This window comes from Manis javanica, chromosome 3 (genome assembly GCF_040802235.1).
Source record: "Manis javanica isolate MJ-LG chromosome 3, MJ_LKY, whole genome shotgun sequence".
Taxonomy (NCBI): domain Eukaryota; kingdom Metazoa; phylum Chordata; class Mammalia; order Pholidota; family Manidae; genus Manis; species Manis javanica.
Window position 1 is genome coordinate 206,700,933 of NC_133158.1, and position 24,564 is coordinate 206,725,496.

Below are 24,564 nucleotides of genomic sequence, written 5' to 3' on the forward strand. Positions count from 1 at the left end.
GAACGCATCGTGAATCACTGGTGAGCCCAGAGGCCGAGGTGCGGAGGGCGGGCGTGTGGGGATGGGAGCTGGGGAGGAGTGTTAACTTGGAGGCAGAGGGAGCAGCCCATGGTATTAGAGGCCCGAGATAATGCCAACCCCAAATCTGGGAAGGCCACGTGTGGCTTTGCAACAAATGTCAGTAACGCTGGGCCAGCCTGGTCAGGGGGCACCAGCTCAGGCTCCTGCAGCTCCAGTGTCCTCCCCTGTTTGGGATGTGGTCATGCTTGAGCTATTTGAGTATCTCCCTTGACTCTCTGTGAGCTCTGATTGTCCACAGAGCTGCACCGGGTGGCACGTTACATCCATGGGGCAGGGACTTGGTCCCCGTGACTCATTTCTGTACCCACAGCAGCTAGACCGGTGCGTCACACACACCGGGCACCGAGCATTGTCCCAGTGAAGGCAGAGGGCATTTGTGAGCCATGCCAAGGCTGGTGGTGGGCGGATTGGCATGGAGAGGAAGGAGCTGTGTGAAGGCAGGATGTCATAAAGGAGAAGCGAGAAGCTCCAAATCCCTTTCCAGGGCCTTTGCTGTGGTCCTGAAAGCCCAACATCTGGTTGAAGGCCTCCACCCAGAAGTGTGCGGGGTTGACTGGGTGAGTTGAGCCTGATCAGCTGCTGCCTGCATTTGTCTGGCAGAATTTGGAGGATCGGGGAGCTTGGAAAGCTGGGAGTAAATCTGTTAGGGGTCACTCAATGGCAGGCCAACTGATTCAGCCCCTTATTTTGATGATGTAGAAATTGAGGCCCAGAGATGTGAAGTGGCTTATCCAAGATCACGTCAAGAGAGTTTGGAGGTCAAGCTGTGCCATTTGCTGAACCTGGTATGTGGTCCTGGGATCAGAGGACAAGAGGAATCCCAGGGAGGGGATGCCAGCCCCTGGCTCTAAGCAATGCCCCCCTTCCCCACCCCACTCCAGTCATACAAGTTCAACTAGAATAATCACATGCTTGCTTTTCATCCTAAACCTGTCATGCACATCAAAGCCCCAGAGAGGGGAGCAAGGCAACACGACTGGGTCAAGTTAACTGTCCTCTGTGGATGCACCTCCACCTGGCTCCTGCACACTGACTTTTCCCCTCCAGTCTCTGGAAGCTGGTCCTGCCTGTTCAGCCACGGTACACAGTGGCTGCTTACACCACACATACCCCGGGACTCCCCATCCCTCCATGGATACCTCCATGGAAAGAAAACCAGAGGAAAGTAAGCCCCAGGGCCTGTGTTTATTGGTAGAACTCAGAGCCTGTCGCAAGGTCTGGTTCCTAGGGCCCCACGTGTCCCCCAGGCACCATGCAGGCGCCTCCCACAGTGAGCACCTGGCCTTTGGAGTTCCGTCCAACACTGAGCAAGGGCCGCTTCTGCTTTTGCAGCCACCCCTGGGTTCATCCAGGCCATGTGCCTCCCTGCTGCCGGTGGCCTTCTGTCCTCACGCTGCTCGGTTCTGCCCACCCTGCTCCAGCCTAGTCATCCCTAGAGGGTGGCCTTTGTGTGTCACTTCTCCCATGGGCGGTGTCTCCTGGTGCTCCATGGGGCTCATGATCCTCGTCCACGTACTCTGTAACCCCTTTCTTCACCCCCTTGCTCCTGAGCCACCAAGGGGTGCCCCTTCCCATCTTCTTTTTCTCTCTCTTTTTTAAAATCTTTGCACCTGCAGTTTCCCAAGCCTAGAGCTCCCTCTCTCCTTCATTCAAGGATTCAGATCTCTTCCTTCTCTAGGGCCCAGCTCACATCCACCCCCTGCCCCTCCAACCACCCTCCACGAAAGTCAGGGCCATGAAGATTTGTAGACCATCTGGATCCAACCCCTCATTTTCTAGATGAGGAAACCGAGGCTCAGAGAGCTTAGCTGATTTGTTTAAAGGTCAAATCACTAGCTAGACACGGGAATCCAGATCTCCTTACCCTGCGATAGAATACCTTTGCACCCTTCCTGGCTGAAGGGGGAGTGTTGTCCTGGAGGGAAGGGGATGTAGGAAGGGACAGAACAGCCCTAAATCCACACAGAATCCAGTAGTCCTTACAGCCAGAAACACACACTTAAGTGCTTAATTATAAACTGCTCTACATTGTTATTTAAGTGTTTCCAAGGTAGAGAGTAAGTCCCTTGGTGGCAGGGGACATTCCCTGTGCCTTCGGACGCCACTCCAAAGCCCCTGGCACAGTGCGAGGCACATGGAAGGTGTCCCATGGTGGGACTGGTACCCTGGCCAGAGTTTTCATCTGGGAGGATAATTTTCCCGCTTCCATTCCTGGCTGGCAGCAAACAAAACAGTATGGAAGCCAAAGGGACACTGCCAGGTGCGAGCCCTGTTCCTGAGTTTTCCTGTAGGTGAAAGTGGGTGGTGGGGGGGGATGCGAAAATCCAAAGGACTAATAACGATGTCCAATAGGCCTCCAGCTTCCTCGTCTGCTGCCACTACCACAGGAAGGGCACACAGGCCACTGTGTTTTCTGGGGGATGAGCTGGGATGGGAGCTCGGGACCCCAGCCATGGCAGGTGTGGGGAGTGCCTCTTCACTACTCCTCCTGGCATGCCTGGTGTTCCTTCTGCCCACCCTCCGAAAGCACCTGACCCTGCAGGAGGCTCCTTCTGTGCAGCATCAGCCCAGGGCACAGGCACTGGGACCCCGGTGGCTAATGTGCCCAGAGGCACTGCCTTGCTCTGCAAGCCTCCCATGTGTGGGGCCATATGGTAGGCTGAGGTGCTAGTACCCAACCCCCAGAAATCTCTGTGCCTGCGTGGGTAGGAGGGGCTCCAAGACGTCTCAGGTGAGATGGGGACCCAGGGAACTGGAGACATTGGTCTTGGCTTGGGCAAGACACAGTTTTCTTTTCCTTCTCCCTTTATACCCAAACTTGAAAGTGTGGCTTTGGCAGAGCCCTTTAAATGGATTTAGATTGGCAAGGTGCTGAGGGCACCTGGAGAAGGTTCACCAGCAGAAAGGTTGCACCAACTCTGCTTCCAGGGTGGCCAGAGCCTTCTCTGATTGGTGGCCTCTGCTCAGCACATCTGAAGGGCTCTGTGCTCCTCTCCTCTTGGGCCTTGGGCACCAGGCTTTAGCAATACATTTGCTGGCTTCTTAGTGGGTGGAGGTTAGTCAGGGTCACTGGGTGAGAAGAAATGGCTGATGACACCTACGCACCCACTTACCCTCCTGCCAGCCTGGGGAATGTGCTCTTTGCACTAAGTTGGCATTTATGATGTTCCAAATTCCCTTCTCTTCCCTAAAATGGGGGAGGCGAGAGAGTGCACAGGGATTACTTATTTCCCATTTTCCTGAAGAGAAGTCTGAGGCTCAGAGAGAAGGTGTGGCTCATACAGGGTCAGGCAAGTCACCTGTGCCACTGCAGTGGCCAGGTGTCCTCAGGTCTTGGGGGAAGGAGGACAGAGGCCATGCAGGCCGGGTTGGCCATCAGGAAGCTATGGAGATGGGTCCTTTGCAGAGTGCCAGGAGGGCTGCTCAGAAAAGTTAATGGAGGGCGCATGGCTGGGGAAATCTTTGCCCCAGCACTGAGATGGCACTAGACAAACAGAGCAATTAATGACCAATGAAGACAGACCAGCAGGGTGGCATTCCAGGGCCCTCTTGCCCAGATCAGACACAATTACAGGGTACAATTACCTGCAGAAGGGCTGTGGGGTAGCTGCCTGCACATGCCAGTTGAGGCTGTGGTGGGGAGATGCTTCTCTCCTTGGCCCCAGTTCTCTCTTTGGGACCCTGTCTTACAGACCCACTCACCCAGCTAAAGTCACCATCTTGGACTATGGGACTTACTTTGGGGGATGACCACACCTGATGCCAGCACCTCCTTTAGGACGCTCATTCCACTCTACTCCCAGGAAACACTACCCTTGTCCTTGGCCTCCAAGGCTCATGGGTAGAGGCCCTGGTACTGACTTCTGCATGAATGCACAATGTGTCCACTTCCACCCAGAATTCACCCTGGCTTTGAAGGTTGGGAAGGCCTTACCTCGGGTTTTGTTTTCTTTGGGAAGGAGAGAGATGGTCTTCCCTTCCTGAAGATAGACGAAGAACTGGTAGCGATGGAAGCCAGTTTGTGCTGGTGGGGACGGAGGCTGGTAGGCTGTGGGTAGAGAAAGGAGGGAGGGTAGGCCATGCATCCCACAGGACCAGGTGCTCCTGGCTACTCTGGACAGCAGGAAAAGAGAATCATTCATGTCTTTCACGGTCCCCGCTGATCCTCCTGGTGTCCCAGCTGGGAGCCCACCCATTGCAAACCATTAGGATTTATCTTTGGCAGGATCTCATCTTCAGGAGCTTCATTTAAGAAGCGCATTATTTTGGGCAGTGCGGCCTGGAGGATGCATAGGCTGGTGGAAGGTCTCGGGTGCGAGCAGGACTCCTGGGCCTTCCTGGGCCAGTGAGTACTGGTGTTGTCCCTTTTTGGCTTTGGTCTGCCCTGATGGATTTCCTGTCTCAAGAGAAACCTGTCTCCTGTGAGTGCCTTTGGCAATGGATTTTTATTTATTTTTTCAGTATTTCCTTATGAACTCAATTCCCAAAGAAGCCAGTTTCTTGGCTGGATCCGGAGGATCTGGAAGTGTTTATGAGGGGCCAGGGGGGTGGGGGAGGCATGGTTCAAAGGTTTGATCATGGAAGCTATAGAATCTGGGTGCTTGGGGCACCAGGAACGTGCTCAGGCTCTTCTGAAGGGGAAGGTCCATTGCTCTCCCTTTTGCTCTCCATGCAGAGGGAAAAAAGGGGGGTGAGGACAGCTCTTGTTCTCCATCCAAGTCTACGCAGGGCCCTGGGGTTTTGCAGGCTGGACATTGGCAGGTGGCTCCAGCTGGGCTTCCTTCCAAGAGTGCTGTGCCTCTCCCTCCCCTCCATGCTTTCCATCTCCTTTTCCAAGGAGCCGAGAGTCTTCCTGAGGGTGGGTGGGGAAGGAGTGTTTGCAGTGAGGCCGCTGGGTGGGGGGAGTATTGGTACTTCGTGGCCATCCGCCTCTCTGATCATTAGACAAGAGCCACTTGCCATTTGGAGCTCCTGGAAGTGTCCCTCACGGTATACTTCTGGCCACTGGAGCCTCCAGCATGCCCACGGCCAGGTGAATTCCCCACTATCATCTCTCCCTGAGTTTTTGGATTGCAGACCATATGTGTTTGTGTTTGTGTGTGTGTGTGCATGCACGTGAGCTCAGTGTGAGCCCAGTGCAGGGTGTGCCAGGAGCCATGTGGGTTTGTATGACCAGGGTGTGCACTGGGGCAGGGGCAGGTGTTGGAAGAGCCAGTGTGCATGTACACGTTTTGGAGGCTCTCTGTCATGTGTGTAAATGCAGGTAAATCAGAGTTTTTTCACAAACACTGCAGATGCTGAGAAAGACTTCTGAGTGTAGGCAGTGCTGGAGCATATCCCTAGGAGGGTGGCATGTGGAGGGCTGGTGTGGCAGGGCCAGCTTCCAGGGGGCTGGCGGTTGTGTGGGTTGTGGGGTGCACTTGGGGGTGGGCATAATCCACAGTGCCAAAGACTGGGGACCTGGATTCCACATGGATAAGGCTGTGCTTGAGCTCACTGGTGCTGTGTAACTGGGAATTTATCCTCAGTGGGGTGGAGCCTGAACCCCTCCCTCTTCTTTCCTGAAGAACCCCCTCCGCAAGGAGGGTGAGAGGCCTGAGGAGGGAGGGCAGGGGTGCGCACATGTCGGGCCCCTTCTTAGGCCAGGCCCCGGGATAGCCCCTTGATCCTCACCACAGTGTGGTGAAGGGGGGTACTATGCTCCTTTTCTGCATGAGGAACCTGAGGCTCTGAGAGGTTAGGTCAGGCCGGTGTGGATGGTGGAGCTGGGATTTGAACCTAGGCCGGTCTGGTGGCCGAGCCCAAGCTGTTTCACAGAACCTTGAGGCTTGGCTGGCCTCTTTGCTGAGCCCTTTGCCAGAGGCCAGCTCACCACCTGATCATGCCCTTTAAGGTGGGAGGAGGACATGCCCTCTGCTCAGCACATCTGCCCTTGTGGGGTCTGAGAGGGAGCTGGTGGCGGGGATGGGCTGGGAAGGGGCAGTGCCAGAGAAAAGGAAGGTCCATGCCGCTGCCTGCAGCTGAGTTGTGAGCAGAGGGAAGGGGAGGGCGGCTTTGGTGGCCCTCCCTCAGACCCCTGCATTTAATGCTGGCTCCACCCCTCCCTGGGTGTGTGGCCGGGCAGGTGGGTCGCAGTTCCATTCTCTTTAAAGCGTGGATGCCAATGGCAGTGACCGTAACAGGCTGCTTTGCAGATCACATGAGTGTACAGAACACGCTGGGGTCGGTGCTTTGTACCCTGGCAAGTGCCGGCGGTAAGCTGCACTGTTAGGATTCTTGCCATCATCATTGTTGCCCTGGGTGGGGAAGGGGCATTGGAGGGTCTTACTCACGCGATAACTCCCGGCCTTGAATCTTCCCTTTCTTCATGTCAACGCCCTGGAGAGAGAGGAGACCGCACCATCACACTTGGGTCCTAGTGGGTTTGGCTGAGTGCCTTCTCCCTCTGAGGGAGTAGGGGGGTGCGGAAGGGCCGTGTGGCTGCTCCTGGGTGACACTGTCACAGCAGGCTGGGGGTGTGGGGTGGTGCCGCAGGGGCCACCAGGAGAGAGGGCAGACAACAGGCGCTGGTGTTGCTGAGGGTGGCCTGCTGCCAGGGATAGAGCCCCTAACCTCTGGAGGGCTGAGAAGACCCTTTGGAAGGGCTGCCCCACAGCCACCCCCCACGGCTCCAGACTGGGTGCACGACACAGCTCTCAGCCTGTGCAGTCTGTCGGGTCTGAGGCAGGGATTGACTCCCCTCACTGGCTTGCTGAGCCAGCCATCCTCCAGGGCTCTCTCTGGGGCCCTCAGAAGCAGGCCCATGGCTGCCTGAGCAAGCAGGGCACAGAGGGTCAGGGAGGCGCCAGATTGCTGCCTGGTTCTGAGGCAGCTTCTTCCCTAGCCTCCACAACCTCTATGCAGAGGCTGCTGGGACAGCCTCAGTTTCCCCCCCTAGCCCCCATCCTCAGCATCCATGGGATAATGAGGTGACCCTGGGGCGGATGCTAATTATTGTTTGTGCAGGACCGGAGGTGCTCAGATGAAAGGGACTGGAGCCAGGCCCCTGGGCCCATGAGGAAGCTCGGCCTCAGTGATGGTGATTAGTGGGGCTCTTCATGGATTCCGCCAACACCTAACTGTGCCCTGGCCCCCTTTCTGGCTCCTTCCCCTGGCAGTGGTGCTCAGCGTGGTGGGGGTCAGGGGTGGTGAGATTTCATCTCAACTCTCTGTGGAGAACCTCAGGGTCAGCTGGGTGACCCAAACCCTAGCATGGTTTACTTCACAAAACAAAAGACCCCCTACCTTCCAGAGCCCCCACCCCATCTCCCATCCCCTCCCTCTGGGCTGCAGCTTGCCCAGCACAGTTCTCACTGTGGGCCTCCTTTGCCAGAACATCCATTTCCTCCAGGCTGGTCCCTGTCTGTCCAGGTTACTTTTGGTTGGGAGACCCCAGAAGGGCGGGACCCTCCACCTTGGAACCCCTTCCAGTTGGTTTTCTTCACCCACAAAGGTTGGATCTCTTTCCCTTGACACCCCCTCTTCCCTCACCCCATTCCTGTCTCCTCAGGAGTGTCCAGCAGCCTTCCACTGCAGTCCTGACACAGCAGAGCACACTCCCCCCACCTCCCCGATGTCAGGCCAGGCCTTACCCAGGCCGGTGGGAGGCCCAGGGCGCGGGGAGTGGTTGGGGGGCTGAGATTCGTGGTGCCCGTGGGGAAGGGGCCTGGGGAGTGGAGGCCCCTCCCCTCAGTGCTTGTCTTTCCCAGGAGACAGTTGAGGACTGAAGGCCCAACAGCCACTGTCCCCGATGAGCTCTCTGACCCCCCTAGCACAGCTGAGAGTCGGCCGAACCCAGGGAAGCCCAGCCCGGCCCAGCCCAGGTTGCTCTCTGCTCCCAACTCCCCCCCATTCCTTTCCAAGTCAGCCCAGCCAGTGGTTTGTGTAAACAAAACAATAGCAACCTAAGCTGGCTGTCTCTTTTCAATTCCCCAGAGGCTTGGGTCCCACCCAGAGTGATAAACAGGCCTCTCTCCTCTGTGGTAGTGCAGGGGGGTGAGGGTGGGGGCGGGGGTGTAAGGTCAGGGAGTCCTTCGAGCAAAGCAGTGTGGAAAGTCTGATCTGCAGCCTGCCTCAGGGTGGGAAGGCCCGCCTCCTCCTCCCTTCCCCCCTGGGACTCTTCGCATCAGCTGGGGCCAGCTTTGCAAATACACGCAAAGCTTTGGATTCACTGAGTAAAGCCCTCGTCCTTCTTGCAGGCATCGCGGCCTGAGGCCCCTGAGCTCAGCTGAGGCAGCGGCTGGGGGGGTTCAAGCACAGTGCCTCGGTGGCCTTTGAGTCTTTAGGGTCTCTCCCGAGCTTGTCATGTGGGTGGGCGCTGGAAGGAGGGCTCTGCGAAGAAGCAGGAGGTAGAAGACGGCCCCCACAGAGCATGTGGCCAGCATGGCTGGCATGTACTCCTGTGGGGTTGCGGATAGGCTATGTGGCCTTCAGCCATAAACCTTCCCTCACTGGTCTGTCCTGTGGGGGCTAAAATGTTTACCATAGAATCAACACCTGGCAGGGGCCTTAGGAAACCGAATTCAAAGGGGAGAAAGCTGAGCCTCCAAAGTCCAACTGTTTGTTCAGAGCCACAGAGCAGCTAGGATCCCAGAACATTCCTCCAACTAGCGAGACCCACCAGCCCCAGGTCTCAAGGCTTCTGACCTGCAGCGGTGTCCTCTGCTTTTTCCTATGCCATCACGACAATCCCACCATTCCCCTAGGAGGCATTTTGTGGGAAGACCACTATTAACATACACAGCATTACATGAGGGCGGGGGCTGTGGTAGAGATACCCACACACCATATGACAACACAAGCTCTCCTCAAACATCTGCATGGATTGGAGTATCATGTTTAGCCTGAGATCATCTTAGAAAGCTGGAAATCTCTGGGAATGGGTGACATTCAGGCACATTGCCAGAGGAAGAGGGAGAAATCTATCTTCTGGAGAGGGAAGTGGTCTGAGGGTGGGCAGTGAGCCCAGCATTTGAGAAACAGAGCCTACACTTGTCAGGTGAGCAGAGAAGAGCTTTGGGAGGAGAGCCTGCTGGAGGAAGGGGCTGCTGAGAACTCCCCAAACCCCTTAGCTTCCTCCCCTGACACTTCCCCTCACCTCCCCTGGCCCCTTCCTGGCATCTCCTGTCCTCCATGTATGCTCCTCTTCTGGGGCACGGGATAAAACTACAGCTAAAATAAGGTAACATTTTTAAAAGCGACTCATCTAAATGCTAAGGTTAAAAAAGGAAAATAATTACAGAAATTATAAACAGCATAGAAATAGTTGGGTTTCTGATCCTCAAAAACATTGGAAAGCCCTGAATGAGTTTTTCAGGATATCAAGAGGGGGCATCCAAAGTGTTTGGGGTTATGCCTGGAGGATGCCCTGTTCTTTCTAAGTGTCACAGACTAAAAACCTATTATTCTAATTACAGAGGAGGAGCTTGACTCGGTAGACACTTTGGAGGAATTTCTGGGTCTATAGAATATGAGATTTCCTTACCAGCTCTCTCCTACTTCAGAACCCTCTGTTTCTCTGCCAGGATGCTTTGGAACCGGCCTATGAGATGCTTGAGAAAAGTTGGGGCTTGACTGAAAATTGTAGCAACCCCATTCTTGGACCAGGGTGATGCAGACAGTATGACCAGTCTTGTTCTGACTAACTTATCTCAAGTCAATTAAAGAGCACAGTACCCTAATCTGGGGTCTGCGCCCACCCCCAGTGTTATCTTTGCAATGAGGTTTTAGTGTTTCTTTCATTGTCTAACTGAGGGATCTTACAGAAGCCCTTGCATGGGAATGGCAGAGATCAGTCTCCCCAGTTGACCAGAAAGAAATCCAGAGAATCACTAGCTTCTGAAGGGCAACGGACTGCATCCTGCCCATCTTTGTAGCCCTGAAAGCTGATTTGTGCATAGTAGGGGTAGTAGACGTTGTTGGTGCCCTAGCTATCCCCTGGCCCTTGCCACTTCAATGCTCGCCAACTCCACTTCCAACCTGCTTCTCCTGGCTCCAGGGTGGCCTCTGGCCCCCAGAGTCCACTTCACCACCTGTGCAGCAGGGCAGGCGTGTTGGGGTGTTCACATCCCCTAGCAACAGCTCTTAACCAATGGCTGATGGGAAGTGGTACACAGATACTCCAGCTCCCTGACTCTTGCGGGGAATGACTGAGCAGCATATTTCATTCACACTGGCTCCAGGTACCACAGTGGAACCTATTTGCTCATGAAGCTTGCCTGGGTGCCTCCCTGTTCCTGTCTCACCTACTCCCTTACTGGTGCTGCCTTGTGTCCCTTTGAAAATAAACTACTTACGCTAGAATCCTTGTCTCAGGCTTTGCTTCTGGGGGGACTCAAGCTAAGACAGTAAGGGTCAAATAGGCATTTGGGGAACGAATGGAGAGTTGAGTGAAGGCTTTGTTTAAGGTGTCATACAGAGGTAGCTGGCCTCAATGACACAACTAGAAGCCCATACTCCTGCCTCTGTGTCCTGGTCTCTTCTGATGGGATCACACTGCTGCTGTCTGTACCTGATCCTTCTGCCTTCCCAGGCCAGGCCCCAGAAATTCCCTGACAGAATTGGTCCCTGATGTATTAAACCCTTTGAGAACCAACTAGATGAAAATTACCTCTATTTTTGGTTTCTTGTCCCCATGGGGACAGCCAGAGAGCTACCATATCCTGAGAACGGAGGGTCCAGAGACCCCCCTCACCCACCTTCCCCAGCCCAGGAACCCCTTAGGTAAGGGCTCTTTGAGACATGGTGGCCAGGTTTGGGTTGTGAGGTATGGTGGGTGGGAAGGGGCCTGGCTCAGTGCTGGTCCCAGCAGGAGGTGGGCCTGGCTTCTCATTGTCCTTCAATTACCTACAGGCAACTGTCCGCCCACCTGGGCACTTGTAAAGGCCCCAGGTTCTCTGGTTTGCTGACCCCCAGAGCAGAGGGTCAGAGCATATTTCCTCGAGCACACGGGAGATGATTTAATCTCTTCACCCACCACTTCCCATCTGGACAGAGGATTCAATCACTTCTCCTGCCTGGCTGCAAACCTCAGTCAGAGTGGGAAGTTTCACTTTTTGATCTCTGGGTTGGGAGGCGAACAGAAATGTCCTGAACTCCAAAGGTGAAGTACAGAAAGATGTTGTGGAGAAAAGGGAGAACGGCAGGGGAAATAAGCAAAACAGAGCACCTGGGGGGAAAACGGAAAAAAAGGGAAAATAGAAACCGAGTTCCAGGCTCTCTGACACTGGCACCAAATGAGAAAGCTCCTTGCTGTTTTGCACAGCTGTCTGCAAACTGCCAAGTGGCAAAGGATCCAGGAAGAGGCACACGATTGGGAAGTGCTACCCAGCAATCTGTGTATTCTGCAGTTAACAAGGGGTGAGTGAGTGGAAAGCATTGACAGCTCTGGGGCTCTGAGATCCCCAGGGGCTGCAGCTGCCAGGCCACCTAACACCAGCCGGGAGAGGCCCCAGCCCTGGAGACTGGTGTCTGTTCCAAGGGAAAGGCTGTGATCAATTAATCCAATGACCTGTTTTTTTGCCCTGGGGCTAGGGAAAGGAGAGCCAGTCACAGAGGTGGGTGGAATGGAGTCCGTGGGAAGTGGTGGGAAGGAGGCACAGGCCTGAGCCCTCCTGGGAGCTGAGTGATTCTAGACTCCAGTGTGTAGGATGGCCAATTACTCTGTGCACCAGTTTCCCTCAAGATGTGTCAACATCAAAGACCTGGTAGGCCTCTTCCAGGTGCTGGTATCCTGGCACCGACTGGCAACTGACTGGCAAAACCCTTGGTTTTGATTCCTAGTTTGGCTTCAGGTCTTGAGTTAGTTGCCCCCTGGGTTCCCAGATGCCAAAATGGGGTGGGGTGGGGTGGGGCTGAGGGGGAATGACCTGCTTCGTGGAGCGAGTATTTATTTGGATGGGAGGAACTTCACCCAGGGCTTTATCACTCTTCAAGACACTGGGTGAAGAGGCAAGATTTCCCAAGGCCAAAGTTAAGGTTGTCTGTGGCTTCAAAAGTACAGGCTGTCCAGACCCTTTGTTCTAGGCCACGTGGAAGTGCATGTGGTTCCCAGATAAGTCATGCTGTCTTGCACCTGTGTGTACATGATAGTATCTAGCATAGAGTTGGCCCCAAGGAATGATGTCTGGGGAGATGGGTAGATAAATGAATCAATGAATGAGAACCCTGTTTTGGAGATAGAAATATGAGTAAAGACATATTTTGTGGTATTGAACTCGTGGTATAGTAGGGCAGACAAATCAACAAGAAATAACTCTATTATAGGCCTAAATAATTGAAGTCTATAGGAAATGCTGGGGGAGCATGGAGAAAGGAAGTTGTAACAGCTTGGGGCCAGTGAACAGGGAAAGCTATTGAAAGGAGGCTATACTCTATTTGGGCCTTGAAGGATGTATAGGAGTTCTCTAGTTTTCCCATGGACAAGATGGAGGAGGGGAAGAGCACCTTAAGTTGAGGAAGCTGCATATGCAATGTATACATATGAAAAGAAGATAGGAAAAGAGAGGTAAGTATGGTAGAAGCTCAAGATAAGGCTGGAAATGTAGGCTGGGGATAGGCTTGAATGGCAGGCAATGCTTCTGATTTCTGAGTACCAAAGCTATTTGCAACCTAAACTTTGGGTCCACAGACCCTGGCAAGACTTTTGTTCTTTTTGAAATGCTCAGCACCTGTGTCCCAGGGTGGTCATCAGAGGGGCCTGATGGAGCTACCTCTTTGGTCAACGGAGGATCTTTGAGGCCAGGCTTTGGGCCGTTTGGCAGGTCAGAGCTGGATGGACTGGAACCCTGATCTCTCTCAGAGCAGATGAGTCTGGGAACCCCTGAACCCAAATACCTTCCTTTCACAAATTATAATTTTTTGTTTCTGGTCATTAAAGTACTATATGTTCACTGTAGAAAAATTTTAAAGCACAGAAAAAAAATAAAACAAAACTAGAAGCAAAAGGATCCCCTGGGTTTGTTTTTTTCTTTGCATGGAGACTACTGCCCTGAGAATCGCATGGCTCCCTTCTTTGCATTTGGGTCCCAAGCTTCCTGTCATACAGGTGCCACCTTCGAGCCCCTGGTCCCCTCTGGAGCCTGCACTGGCTAGATGCCTGTCTGACCTCCTGCTTGGGAGAACTGCCTGGGTTACTTTCAGTCCCTGAAGCTCAGAGACTGGTTTGAACCCTAGGACTTGGTAGACCGACCCCTCCTTTGCCTGTCACAGGTCACCCATTCCCCAGGAGTAGCTCCTGGGTAGGGTGAGGAGGAGGGTGGGAAAGAAAAAAGGAATAAAGAACACAATGGCTTATGTTCTTAAACCTGTTCCACTTAGACAAGCTGTATTAGTATAGGCTGAGAGCAAGTATCCTGAGTTGATAGCTAAATGTAATTATTCTGCATCCATGTCAGTTCAGATGAAGACAGCCATTTCTAGACACACGGGCCTGCAGCCGAAGCATTCAGCGTCAACAGCAGGTCCCTCGATGGCTCACTGATCTGGAATCATGGAGGGACTTCTTCATAAGACCATTTCCCTGATCTCTCAAATCTAATATTTTAGCTCCCCAATAACTTTTATCCTGACTATTTTGGCTAGAGAGCTTATTAAAACACTGGTTCTTGTCTTCTTACACACATGTGGAGAATACCTTATGTAATTTTAAACACCATTGTGGTTGTCACAGTGAATCACCGATTTTGCACCCTGCTACAGCACCAGACTGCAATACTGAAACATAAATAAAAAGGCTTTTGCCTGCTCAAACCTCCTTAGGAGGAGTGGTCGCTCAGTAGAGAAAGGGGGCCCGCCAGAGACTTGGACAGGGTAACTCTCTCTGGTCCCTGCCCTCCGCGACATTTCCCACTAAGGAGCAGTGACCCTCAGGAGACCCCCCCACCGAGGCGGAAGCCCCTGCCCTGCTGAAGGAGCTGTGCTTCCTGCTCTGATTTCTGGCAGCTGCAACGGCTAGGGAACTGGTGCCACCCAGTTAAAAGTAGCATGTGCCCCCTACCCCCCACCCCCCTAGCTATTGAAACAGCTGTAGGAAAGGACAACCTGTAGGAAAGGGCTTCAGTTCCATGTCATAACAATTAGCTGCATGACTTTGAGCAAGACACTTCATTGCTGTGTCTCAGTGTCCATACCTATAAAGCTGCAATGATAATGAGACCTGCCCCAGGATTCCTCAGAGAGCTATTGTGAAGAGGAAATCAGGAAATAGGATTTTCTATATTTTCAAGTCCCATGGTGCCATCCAAGTGCCCAGGTCATTGGGGTCCCACTCTCCTGGCTCAGGGGAGGACGGAGAGGGGCTGCCTGGGAATGGACCAGGTGGGGCAACTGGGCAAGGGTGAGGATGGGCCACTGCCTCTGTCTGCCACCTGCGGGGCCCAGCCTGTGGGCTCTTTTGCTGCCGCAGACCCAGAAATCTCCTGGTGGGGTCAACCTCATGAGCCTAACGGCTAGGCCAGGGGCTCAGAGGTTACTCAGCTGTGAACATGGGGCCTGTCCTGCTGGGTCTGTGCTCACCCGGGGGGGTGCGGAGCGAGCGGCACATAATGTTTATTAATATGCCTTGATGAGGGGCATTAATATCTCTTAATGACACCATCTGAGCCCGGCCCCCCTCCTTCTCTAGCTCCTGGCTCCCACCCCACAGAGACATGCTCACAGGCAGAGAGAAACACAGCACAGAGAGAGTGCCAGACACAGGCCCACCAGAGGAGGGACAGGAGGGAGAGCTGTCTGAAGAAGGGGGTGCAGGTGGGGTCCAGCTGCTGGGGACACACAGAGGAGCCTGGGAGAGGGGGTAGTGGGAGGGGGAGGCTGCTGGCTCCGCTGTCAGGTGGACGCTTGGCTAGAAACTGCTTGGTGATGGGAGGAAGGGAAGCAAAACAGTTGCAAGACTTTTCCAAAACTGTTGGGGAGAAAGGAGAGGTGAGGGGTGAGCAAGGAGGAGTGTGCTGGCTCCTTGAAGGGAGCTGGCAGCGATGGGATGGAGAGCTGCTGGCCATTGTCCCTGGGCCTGAGGGACAGGCAGCAGAGAAGGAGGGGACAATGAGTCACACTCACACTCTCCCAGCCCACTGACACACTTACGCACACACGCATGCTCACATGCACATCACTGGCTCACATGCATGCCACACACACATATACACATGTTCACTCACACACGCTCCTCATGCACACATGCTCACACATCTGTCCACCTACACATGTCCAGTCACATGCACATGCTCACACACAAATGCAATGTGCTTACATGCACACTCACATAGGCTCACACACAGTCCAACACACACACACTTATGCACACAGGATATACACATGTGCACATATACAGATCTACATAGCTCTCCACCCTTGTACATGTCTGCACATATGTGCATATATACACACATTCATAGTTGTACATGCATGTACAACACATTTATGCAGATGCTCACACACAGATACACTTGCTCATACAACATGCACTCACATACACATACATATATATGCTCATAAATATATACTCTCACATTCACACACTCACAATACATTCACATGTGTACACTCACAAGACATACGTGTACATATAAACTCATACACAGATGCACACTCACACACACATTCCCCCCCAGATCACACAATATGTTCACACATGCACACATATTCACACACACACACATACACATGCTCACACATACTTATATTCTCTCTCCCTGGTGGCTATGTCAAGCTGAAGCAGGCTGAGGGGCATTTTGGAAGGGTCTGGCGGCGAGGCTGGAGCCTGGACCATGGGATTAGGAAGAGCGGATGTGGGAATGTCCAGGCCCCTGCCTGGAGACCAGGGCAGAGATGACAGATTGGGACTGAGGCTTGTGAGTAAGAATGGAGCTGTTCTGTTACACTCAGAGTCTGAGAGCCAGTGGGCCGGGCATGTGGGAAGGAGAGGACTTGGTGGGAGAGGCAGTTGGCTAGGAGTGGGGGGCGTCCAGCCCTGCTCGGCTCCCCCTGCTGTAATAGGAAGCTGGTGGTTAGCCCCAACCCTTCTCCTGCAGCAGCAGAACAATTAGGAACTTGAACAGTAATCCCCAAACAACAGGGTTTGGACAACTTCAGCCCCCTGCTTCACCTCTCACCTCAGCACCCATCTCTCTGGCTGGGTGGCTGCAATCCAAGGAGGGGAGGACGGGAGGGCCAGAGGCTGGGAACACACTGCCTGACCAGACCTTCATTTCCCAACTCCAGCTGGACAGAGGGGGCCCAGCAGCTCCTAGCACCCACTTGGGCTGGGAAGTGGGACCCCAGGGCTTGTGAATTTAGGGGACATGGAGTCTGGAAGCCTCCCAGGGTGGCTGTGAGAGCTGTAGGGGTCTCCTCAGGTTCTAGGGAGTAAGGACAAGCATCACCAGCTGCTGTGGGGGCTTCTCAGAGGGCTCCACCCATCAGTCTCCTGGGGCTCCTGGCCCCACTAGTCCTCCCATCTCCTCTTGGTTTTTGTCTAAGACATCCCTTCAATCCCTATCCTGTCCTGTCCTGCTGTCTATTCCCAACCAGGAACTGGCCAAAGCCTCTGGGCTCCTCTGCCCTCTTGCGCACAGCCTGTGAGATGCTGGCGGTCCCGGAGAACCCCAGCCACAAAGCCTAGGGGTGGGGGGAGCCCAGCCTTCAGGAGCCCCTCCAAGGCCTTCCTGGGGGAAGCTGGTAGCAGCGGGGGTGTCTGACTCCCAGGTTCTGTTCTCTGCATTGTCTCCATGCTTTGCCCTATTTAGGTTTCCGTACTCGGTTCTGGTGCGAAGATAAAGTATCACCTGTACTTCTGGGCCTCCTGTCTCCTTCCCCGCCAAAAGGCCCAGGCATGGGGCTGCCTTGTGAAAGGAAGGAAGGAGTGAAGGAGAGAAGGAAGGAAGGAGGGAACAGAGGGAGGTACTCTGAAAGAAAACCTGGGGATCAGGGATTTGAGCAAGGAAAGCTGCTGGCAAGATCTGGAGGCTCTGTGAAGCCCTGTGCTTGTTAGAAAGTGCCACAGTAAGTAGAAACAGTTGAAGTCTCATTCAAATCACATTTGCTCTTTTCGGAGGAGCTGACGGTGAACTTGGCTCATCACCTGCTCGGAGCAGCAACAGCGGCTTAGCCTGGGAGCTCGTTAGAGGTGCAGACTCTCGGGCTCTACCCCGACTGGATCAGAACCTTTCAGTAAGCAGGACCCTGCAGCGGTTCATGTGCACAGTACATCTGACAAGCGCTGCCCCAGAGTTCCCAGTCTGCTCTCCCAGGGGTCTCTGAACTGGGCAGGAGACTCCTCACCAGCCCAGTGGTGGCAGCGATGGAGGGAACCAGCTGAGCCCTCGTGCCTGGCAGCATTCCCTTTCCAGTCTCTTCCAGGCTCTGGAGCCCCCTTGGGGTCACCCTTCTGGGGGCTGACCCAGGCTGGCCTTTAGGTCCTGAGGTGGTCTCAGCTCTCAGGTCAGATCACCCGGACTGGCAGGAGGAGGTGGATGGGCTGGAGGGCTTGGGGCTTGGCCAGGACCAGGGACACTGGACCCTGTATGCACACCCTCTTCCCACACCCCTGCTTGGAGCTGCCACAGGCAGCCCTGCGTCAGTGACTCTTGGCATCACCAGCTGTTCGGGAGCCTTTGCATTTCATGAGTTGGGCAAGGCAGCCCCTCCCGCTGGTGGGGGCCACACCTGAGCGCACAGCTTGCTGGGTGATCTAGGGGGTGTTTGGCACAGCCCGGTGCCCTCTTTGCTCCCTTCCTTTAATCACACGTCCCACTCCCGACCTATTTGACAAGGGGGGATGTTTATTCCCCAGGTGTTCAGGGACCTCCGGGGTAGGAGAAGGTGGGAAAGCAGCGCTTTTCCTTGCAGCCTGTAGATGGGAGGAGGGTGTGTGAGGCAGCCCAGGTGTGTGGGGCAGGGTAGGCTCTAGGGCCCTGGTCCCACGAGGAGGCCTTCAGCCAAGCTTTCTCTCCTCAGGGAGGCCCCTGCACAGCTGCCTTCCCCCGTGAGCCGCCAGAGTGCCCTCTCGGCCCTTGGCCATGCTAGGGCTTGTGCGGTGGGCCTTCCCACCCCTGCCTATCTGGGTCAATCCCGGCTCACTTGTCTGGGCTAAGGGAATGGTGAATGTGGCCCACCGGGGGCCTGCTGGGGTCATGCAGCTGTTAGCAGGGGCCAGGGCTTGCTCTGATTCTGTTGTGTCACCTTTTATAGTGCCTGGCAGGCAAATGCCAATCTGCGGAGCTTGGCAATTACAATGAAAAATAGCCGAGGCCGAGCTCAGTAACTCCACCCTGACCTAGCAGTTGGTCCCATCATCTCTGAAATGCTTGGGAACTGACATAACCCCAGGGAGAGGAAGGAGAGTTGTGGCCCTCTCTGGCAAGGCCTGCTGACCCTGGGTCACTACGCTGCCCCTTTTGTGGGTCGTTATCTGCTAAGGGCCATGTAGCTGAGTCCCATAGACCAACAGGAAGGTTTGGGTGCGGGGCTCCCCAGGCTGCCTCGCTCCTGGGCAGCTGGAGAGCTGGGCTCGTGGCAATTGCAGTGCTTGGCCTGTAGCCCCATGGGGATCATTATCAGTCCCAGAGTGTGTTGAAATGTCTTCATACAACCTTGAGGAGGGCCCAGCAGTTCCAGGTACAGTGCCCAGGGCGACGAGATGGGAGGAAAGGGGATGGATGACAGCAAGGAAGGAGCTCGAAGGGGGTCAAGGGGCTTCTGCTGTGCTGATTGCCAAGCTTTCAGGTCTAGGGCCCAGCCTTCCTCCTTCCGATCTCCCACTTGGGTGGCTGGACCTCAGAGACCTTCCACCCTAAGAGTATGGGATGCAGGCCCATCCTAGGCTGTGCTCCAGGCAGCTGAGACAAACTTCTCCCTGGAGCTCTGTGGTGTGAACAGTTCATCGCCCTGGTATCTGAGGCTGCAGTGCGCAAGCAAGGGGTCTTTAATGAATGCAAACGACAGCTGATTAATCCGCCTCTTCTCTGTGGGGTCTGGCCACGCTCCATTCATCCTTGATGGCCTGTGCCAGAGGGTTTCAACCTATTACCACTGTGCTTCCATCCCTAGTGGGAAGAGGGCAAGCCCCTGGCCCTCCTCTGCCCCCCCTGAGCCGGTGGTCCCACCTGCAGGGGTGCCTGGCCCTGGAGGAGTGGGCTTGTCCCCTCTGACCTCTGTCACCTGGTGTTCCTCTACAGGAAGGGGGCAGACTGCAAGGAGGGACCTGACTAGCTGCTCATTGGGATTCACATGAAGAGGTTAAATGTAGGAAGTAAGTGGGGCCACTGTCTAGATAAGGGCAGACAGGTTTTCAGTTACTAGCTGACTGGCATTGGGAAAGCAGCCAGGCCATCAGATCATTCAGACTGTGGGAAAAGACAGAGAGAAAATCCGGACTCTGAGGGTCCCTTTTTCTCTTAATTCACCTGCCCTTGCTCGTGGCTAATGTCAGTGCAGCTCACATTTATTGAGCTCCTGCCAGGTGCTAAGTGATGTGCGAGTGTGGGGATGGTTTACAGTCCACAGACAAGACAGTGAGGAGGTAATCACACATGTGATGGGTGCTAAGAGGGTGACAGAGGGCCTAGTCTGGGGCACAGGGAGGGCTTCCTGGAGGAAGCAGGAATAGGCTGCTCACTGATAGTGGTGGTTGCTGGGGAAACGGCAGGGAAAGTTGGGCCTGGAGTGGAGGCTTGTGACCTTCTTACGTGCGGGGTCCCCTTTGGGGGAGAAGCCCCGCAGCTCTGCTGCAATAAAGAAGGGGCCCTGAGCTCTCTTTCACTGCAGCCTCTAATGATGGGGTTGAGGTGTAATGAATATCTGTGTGCTCATAAAACAGGCTAATGACTGCCCTCATTTAATGGACCCCTTTCATCCTTGCCAGTTCTAAAACCGGAAGGGACTGTCCCAGAGCTGAGGCTCAGAGCCTGATGGTAGCCACAGATCCCAGCTTTTTTGGGGTGGGGCCCATTGGTCCCCGAGCCTGGGGCCCCTGGGAGGCTGCCCTTTCCTCTTCCACGCTTTATCTGTTTGGAACAGCCTGAGGAATTTAGGTGGCTGGCTGACCAGCCTTAGGAAGTGGGCCAGCAATGAGGAGGGCAGACACACATACACCCTCATTCTTAAGAACAGTGTCAACACTCGTGACACATGGTGGCAGAGAAAGAGCATTTAGCGCTCTGGCTGTACCACACCCCCTTCCTCTGTGCAGGTACTGATAGGAGTTCACAATCATCCCAGCCGGACTCAAGCACCTGAGAAGAGCTAGACCTGGGAGGGAGGGGCTCAGCCGCTGAATCACCAGCAACACCTGTGTTTTGCTTGGGAGGTCTGTGCTCAGGGACTAGCCAAGCCTGACCCTGTTTGGCTTCCTGGAGCCCGGATGAGATCACGGGGCCTGGGGTGTTGTGGCTGTGGGCCAGTGTGACTTGTTGTGCAGGGAGTCTTTAAAGAAATACCTGCCTCTGTGTTCCCAGGATTAGCTCAAAGAGACACTCGGGTCGTTCTTTGAGTCTTTCCCCACCCGCTCCACAATTTGATTGTAGATATTGGTTGGGGGAACATGAACTCACTTGGGATAAAATGTATAGTGGATAAAATATCCAATCCACTTGCCACAGATAGCCCCTGGGGAGTGGCCAGGGGTCTTGGTGGCTGGCAGCATCCAAGGGAAGTAGCATGGGCAGATGGGAGCCCCTAGTTCCCTGAGGATGGAGAGAGAGCTGATTTCCTTTCCCCAGAGTTCTGGAACTGCGTAACTGTGGTCTTCTGGTCAGGGTCTGCCAGTGGCAAGAAACTCATCAATGAGTCAGCCTGTAGCCTCAGTGTTCCCATACGGTCACTGGCACAGCCCTGCCTCCCGGCCATCTGCAGATAATTGGGGTCAGTGGAGGGCAGAGGATCCCAAGAATGCAAGTTCCTTCCCCTAACTCCCATGTCCACACCCTGTTCCTTTGAGAAGCTTGGCCCCTCACAGTGTAGGCCAGAAAAAGCACTGCCCCCGGGGTCACATTTAGCCCCCCAGCTGGGGCCACCACTGTAGGGAAGGAACACCTAGAGGGGCATGGGTCTTAAATCTTTGATTTGGGAGAGTGGGGTGCAAACAGGTAAGGTGATTCACTCAGAGTGGTGTCATGGTGGTTAGGGTAACAACTGCCATCCTAGACGCGTGCCGGGCACTTCCCACTCCTGAGGCATTGTGGGCACTTTCGCACCACTTTACCATTTAATCCTCCTTCACAAGGAAGCAGCGAGGGCAGAGATTATCACCCCCAATTTGCAGGTGAGGAGCACAAGTTGAGAGGTTCAGTGACTTGCACGAGACCAGAGTCCATCCCAGTTGGCGGTGGCTCTGGGAATGGAATCCAGGTGTCCTGGCCCGTGATCTAAGGCTCCTGACTCATCAGCCCATTTTTTTTTTTGCCTGCACCTCATAACAAAGGGGGCTGTGTGAAGGACATCAGTTCTGAAGAGAGAGGATGGCTTCCCCTTTGCCCGAATTTGCTGGGTGACCCTGGATATGCTCAAACTGAGCTGTCTAACCAGTCTGGGTCTTCCCAGTCTCTCCTGCACCATGCCTGGGTCTGGGGTCAGGAGGCTTTCTGGACAGGGACGGATTACCTTCCCCCGACTCACAGGACCCTAAGTGCCACGGTGGGGGATAGTGAGGAGGTGTGGGCTGTCCACACTGTTCCATCCTGAGGTCCTGGGTAGGTGTTGGCAACCTGCTGGGGAAGTGGGAGCTGGAGGGACAGGGGCAGCCGGGTGGCGCGGGGGGCCTGGGGCTGGCAGTTTGTTCCAGCCGAGGCTGAGGGCTCTCCTCAGGGAATGGGTTGAGGCTCCTTATGAGCTTGGCTCCTGTCTTCCCTCAAATGCCCTCCTCTGATTCTCCATGTCCTCCCAGTCCAGGTCATGCTCCTCTGCCACGAAGCCTTCTGCATGTCGTCTTCTCCAGAGGCCTCCTTGCGCACCCTCTGCTCCCCACACTGCCTGCTCTATTGCTGCGTGGCCCCCTTGAGGCCTAGCACTGCAGCCCCTTGTTCTGCTGCGCCCCACCTCCCCACCCACCCACCAGAGGTTCTTGTCCCTGTACTTCTCTGTCTCCTGCTCGGGTGGATGGGGGAAAACACACAGTGAGTCCTGGGGCAGTAGGGGGGCACCCACATGCCTCATGACTGTCTTGTTTGAGCATTCCACGTCTGTCATGGCACTTGATCCTCCCAAGGACCCTGCCAGGTTGGAAACGGAGGCTGGGGCAGGGCAGTGGCTTGTCCAGGTCATTAGGTGGCAGAACTGGAATTAAACTAGGTACTTCTGACTTCTTACATGATGACCTTTGCCCAGATCAATACTGTCTCTCAAGTGTTTGCTTAGGAGAATGCGGGAGAATCCACTGACAAAACGGATTATGTGTTCACAGAGTTGAATCCCAGTGTTGCCCCCTGGTTTGAAAAATGCACCCAACTTGGGATGGGAGAAGTGCTTTTATTTCACTAGGTTCAGCTTGCTTTCTGACAGCATCTTTGCTGCAGTAAAGTATGGAAGGGCCTCAGAGCCACCCTGTTGGATGAAGCAGGGACTCCAGTGGAAGGAGGAGGGGCATCTGTGAATCCTGGTGCTCAGGTGTGGAAATCACCCCTGGGGATGGAGGGAGCCCCGGGCACAAGTGCTGAGCCTTTTGGGGACAGGTAGGGCTTCTTCCATCTGGAAAACTGCCAGGTGCCGCCTCTGTGGTGCCTGGCTGCGGGGTCTGTGGTTCTGTTCCTGGGGCCCTCTGGAGTATGGTGAGGGAGAGTGTCAGTCGTCTGGCCATAGGGGACAAGCCACAGAACGTCCCTTCCCATCCTTCTGTTCTCTCTTACCCCAGATCTTTTTCCTCTCCCCTCTCCTCTCCTTCCTTCACAGGGACCTCAGTCCTCCATCAGGAAACAGGCTTCTTCAGACCATCTGATGCCCTCTTTATATCCTCGTCCTCGGCACTGTCCGCCCAACATGACCTCCTACGATGACGGAAGTGTATTTGGGCTTGTGCTGTCCTTTATGGTAGCTGCAAACCACATGTGGCTGTTGACTACTTCAAATGGAGCTAGTGCTACCGAGGAGTGCAATTTTTAAGCATTTTACTAAATTGTAATTTAAATAGGCAAATGTAGCTAATGGCTGCTGAACTGGACTCTAAGTGATACCAAATGCTGATGCCCAGGAGGTCCCTGGAGGCATCCCTGACTCTTGTCCAGCTTGGCCCCCTCTGCCAAGAGCCCTTGTGTGGATCTGGCTTCCCTCCTGCATCTTGACCTCTGACCTCTGAGATGCCATGGAGGCCTGTGCTTGGAACTGGGGAACCCTGGACACTGAATCTGTAAGCCTCAGTAGATTCTTTTGTGAAATAAAGAGGGTAATTTCTCAAGGCAAGAGTCCAAGCCTCAGGGTTTTCTTCCAGATCTAAGTTTTGTGTTTCTTTGGGCAGAGCCTGCTGTGGTCAGATCTGGCTGAGTCAGTGTGAGCAGCAGGGCAGGCAGTCTGTGTGCATGTGTGTGTGTGCATGCATGTGTGTGTGCAGTGAACCCTGGGGGTCCTGCTCATCAGTCTGGCCCTGCCCAATTGGAGAGCCAGCCCCTAGGCAAGGGGTTAAGGTCAGTAGTTAGGGAAGGCTGTGGCCTGACTGTACTCCTGGCAGGTGTTTGCCTGCTCCCTGGCTGGGGCTGCTCTGGTGATATCCAGAGTTCCTCTTTTTCCATAGAAGGCTCCCGGAAAGCCTTCCCACAGAGGGCCTGGGGACTCCCAGAGAACATGCGAGTGTGGATGTGCACAGTCACTGTGAGGTAGGAGCCCCAGGTCGCATGCACACTCTGTCGTAGAGCTGCGGACTCTGGTGTTGGAGGGAATGTCTGCCCCAGCTTGGGTGGAGGGTGGAGGAGGGGCTTTGCCTGGACCTGGGCCCTGGCTTATGCAATACTAAGACTCAGCCAGCTTGGCTATGTGTTGCACATACCCATGTGTGCACACTTGTAGGGAGGTACGTAGAAGGGAATAATCAGTCCTTGCTTTTTTGCCCTCCTCCACGCCTCTCTGCAGCGGACCTCCCTACATCTGGTGAGGGGGGAAGGTCCCCTGAGAGAGGGCTGTTTGTAGGCTCCTTGGGTGTGACGGAGGCTCCACACCTGTGACTGAGCTCAGAGGGACCACTGAGAGGAGCGCTCTGGGGGCAGGGGAGAGGAGCCCATTAGCCAGCATGCAGTGGGATGGGGCCACAGTGTGGAGAGAACAGGAGACCGTCTCTTCTGCCCCAGAAGGTGCCCAGGCCTCAGGGATACTGGGTGACAGAACTTGCCTGGCAGAAAGTTGCATCAGAGCGAAACTGCATGCGAGATGCCCTGGGGGAGGCACTGAGGGCTTGGGATCCTAAATTTTCCTTCTTTAGGTACTTAGGGTCAAACCTTGGCCTCCATTAGCTTTCCTCCCCTCTCC

At 54.6% G+C, this 24,564-nt stretch overlaps 1 protein-coding gene and 2 long non-coding RNA genes across 8 annotated transcripts in view; 2 read left to right on the forward strand and 1 right to left on the reverse strand.

The window, feature by feature from the left end:
- PEBP4 (phosphatidylethanolamine binding protein 4) overlaps nt 1–24,564 on the reverse strand; it is a 219,125-nt gene that overhangs the window by 6,822 nt on the left and 187,739 nt on the right. For 5 of the 6 annotated variants that reach the window (XM_037024740.2, XM_017653887.3, XM_017653886.3 and 2 more), the window contains exons 5-6: nt 6,414–6,459; nt 4,016–4,129 (exon numbers count right to left, since the gene is read on the reverse strand). In XM_037024740.2, coding sequence (XP_036880635.2) covers nt 4,016–4,129; nt 6,414–6,459 — 160 coding nt within the window. The remainder of the gene's footprint in view (nt 1–4,015; nt 4,130–6,413; nt 6,460–24,564) is intronic. The other variant, XM_037024743.2, reaches the window with a different exon arrangement.
- The window catches only part of LOC140848556 (uncharacterized), a 44,895-nt gene that overhangs the window by 4,142 nt on the left and 16,189 nt on the right, over nt 1–24,564 (forward strand). The window lies entirely within an intron of this gene.
- On the forward strand, nt 65–23,500 carry LOC108393205 (uncharacterized). Its single transcript, XR_012129649.1, has 3 exons — nt 65–638; nt 781–866; nt 23,002–23,500. It is a non-coding gene; the product is annotated as an uncharacterized lncRNA (long non-coding RNA).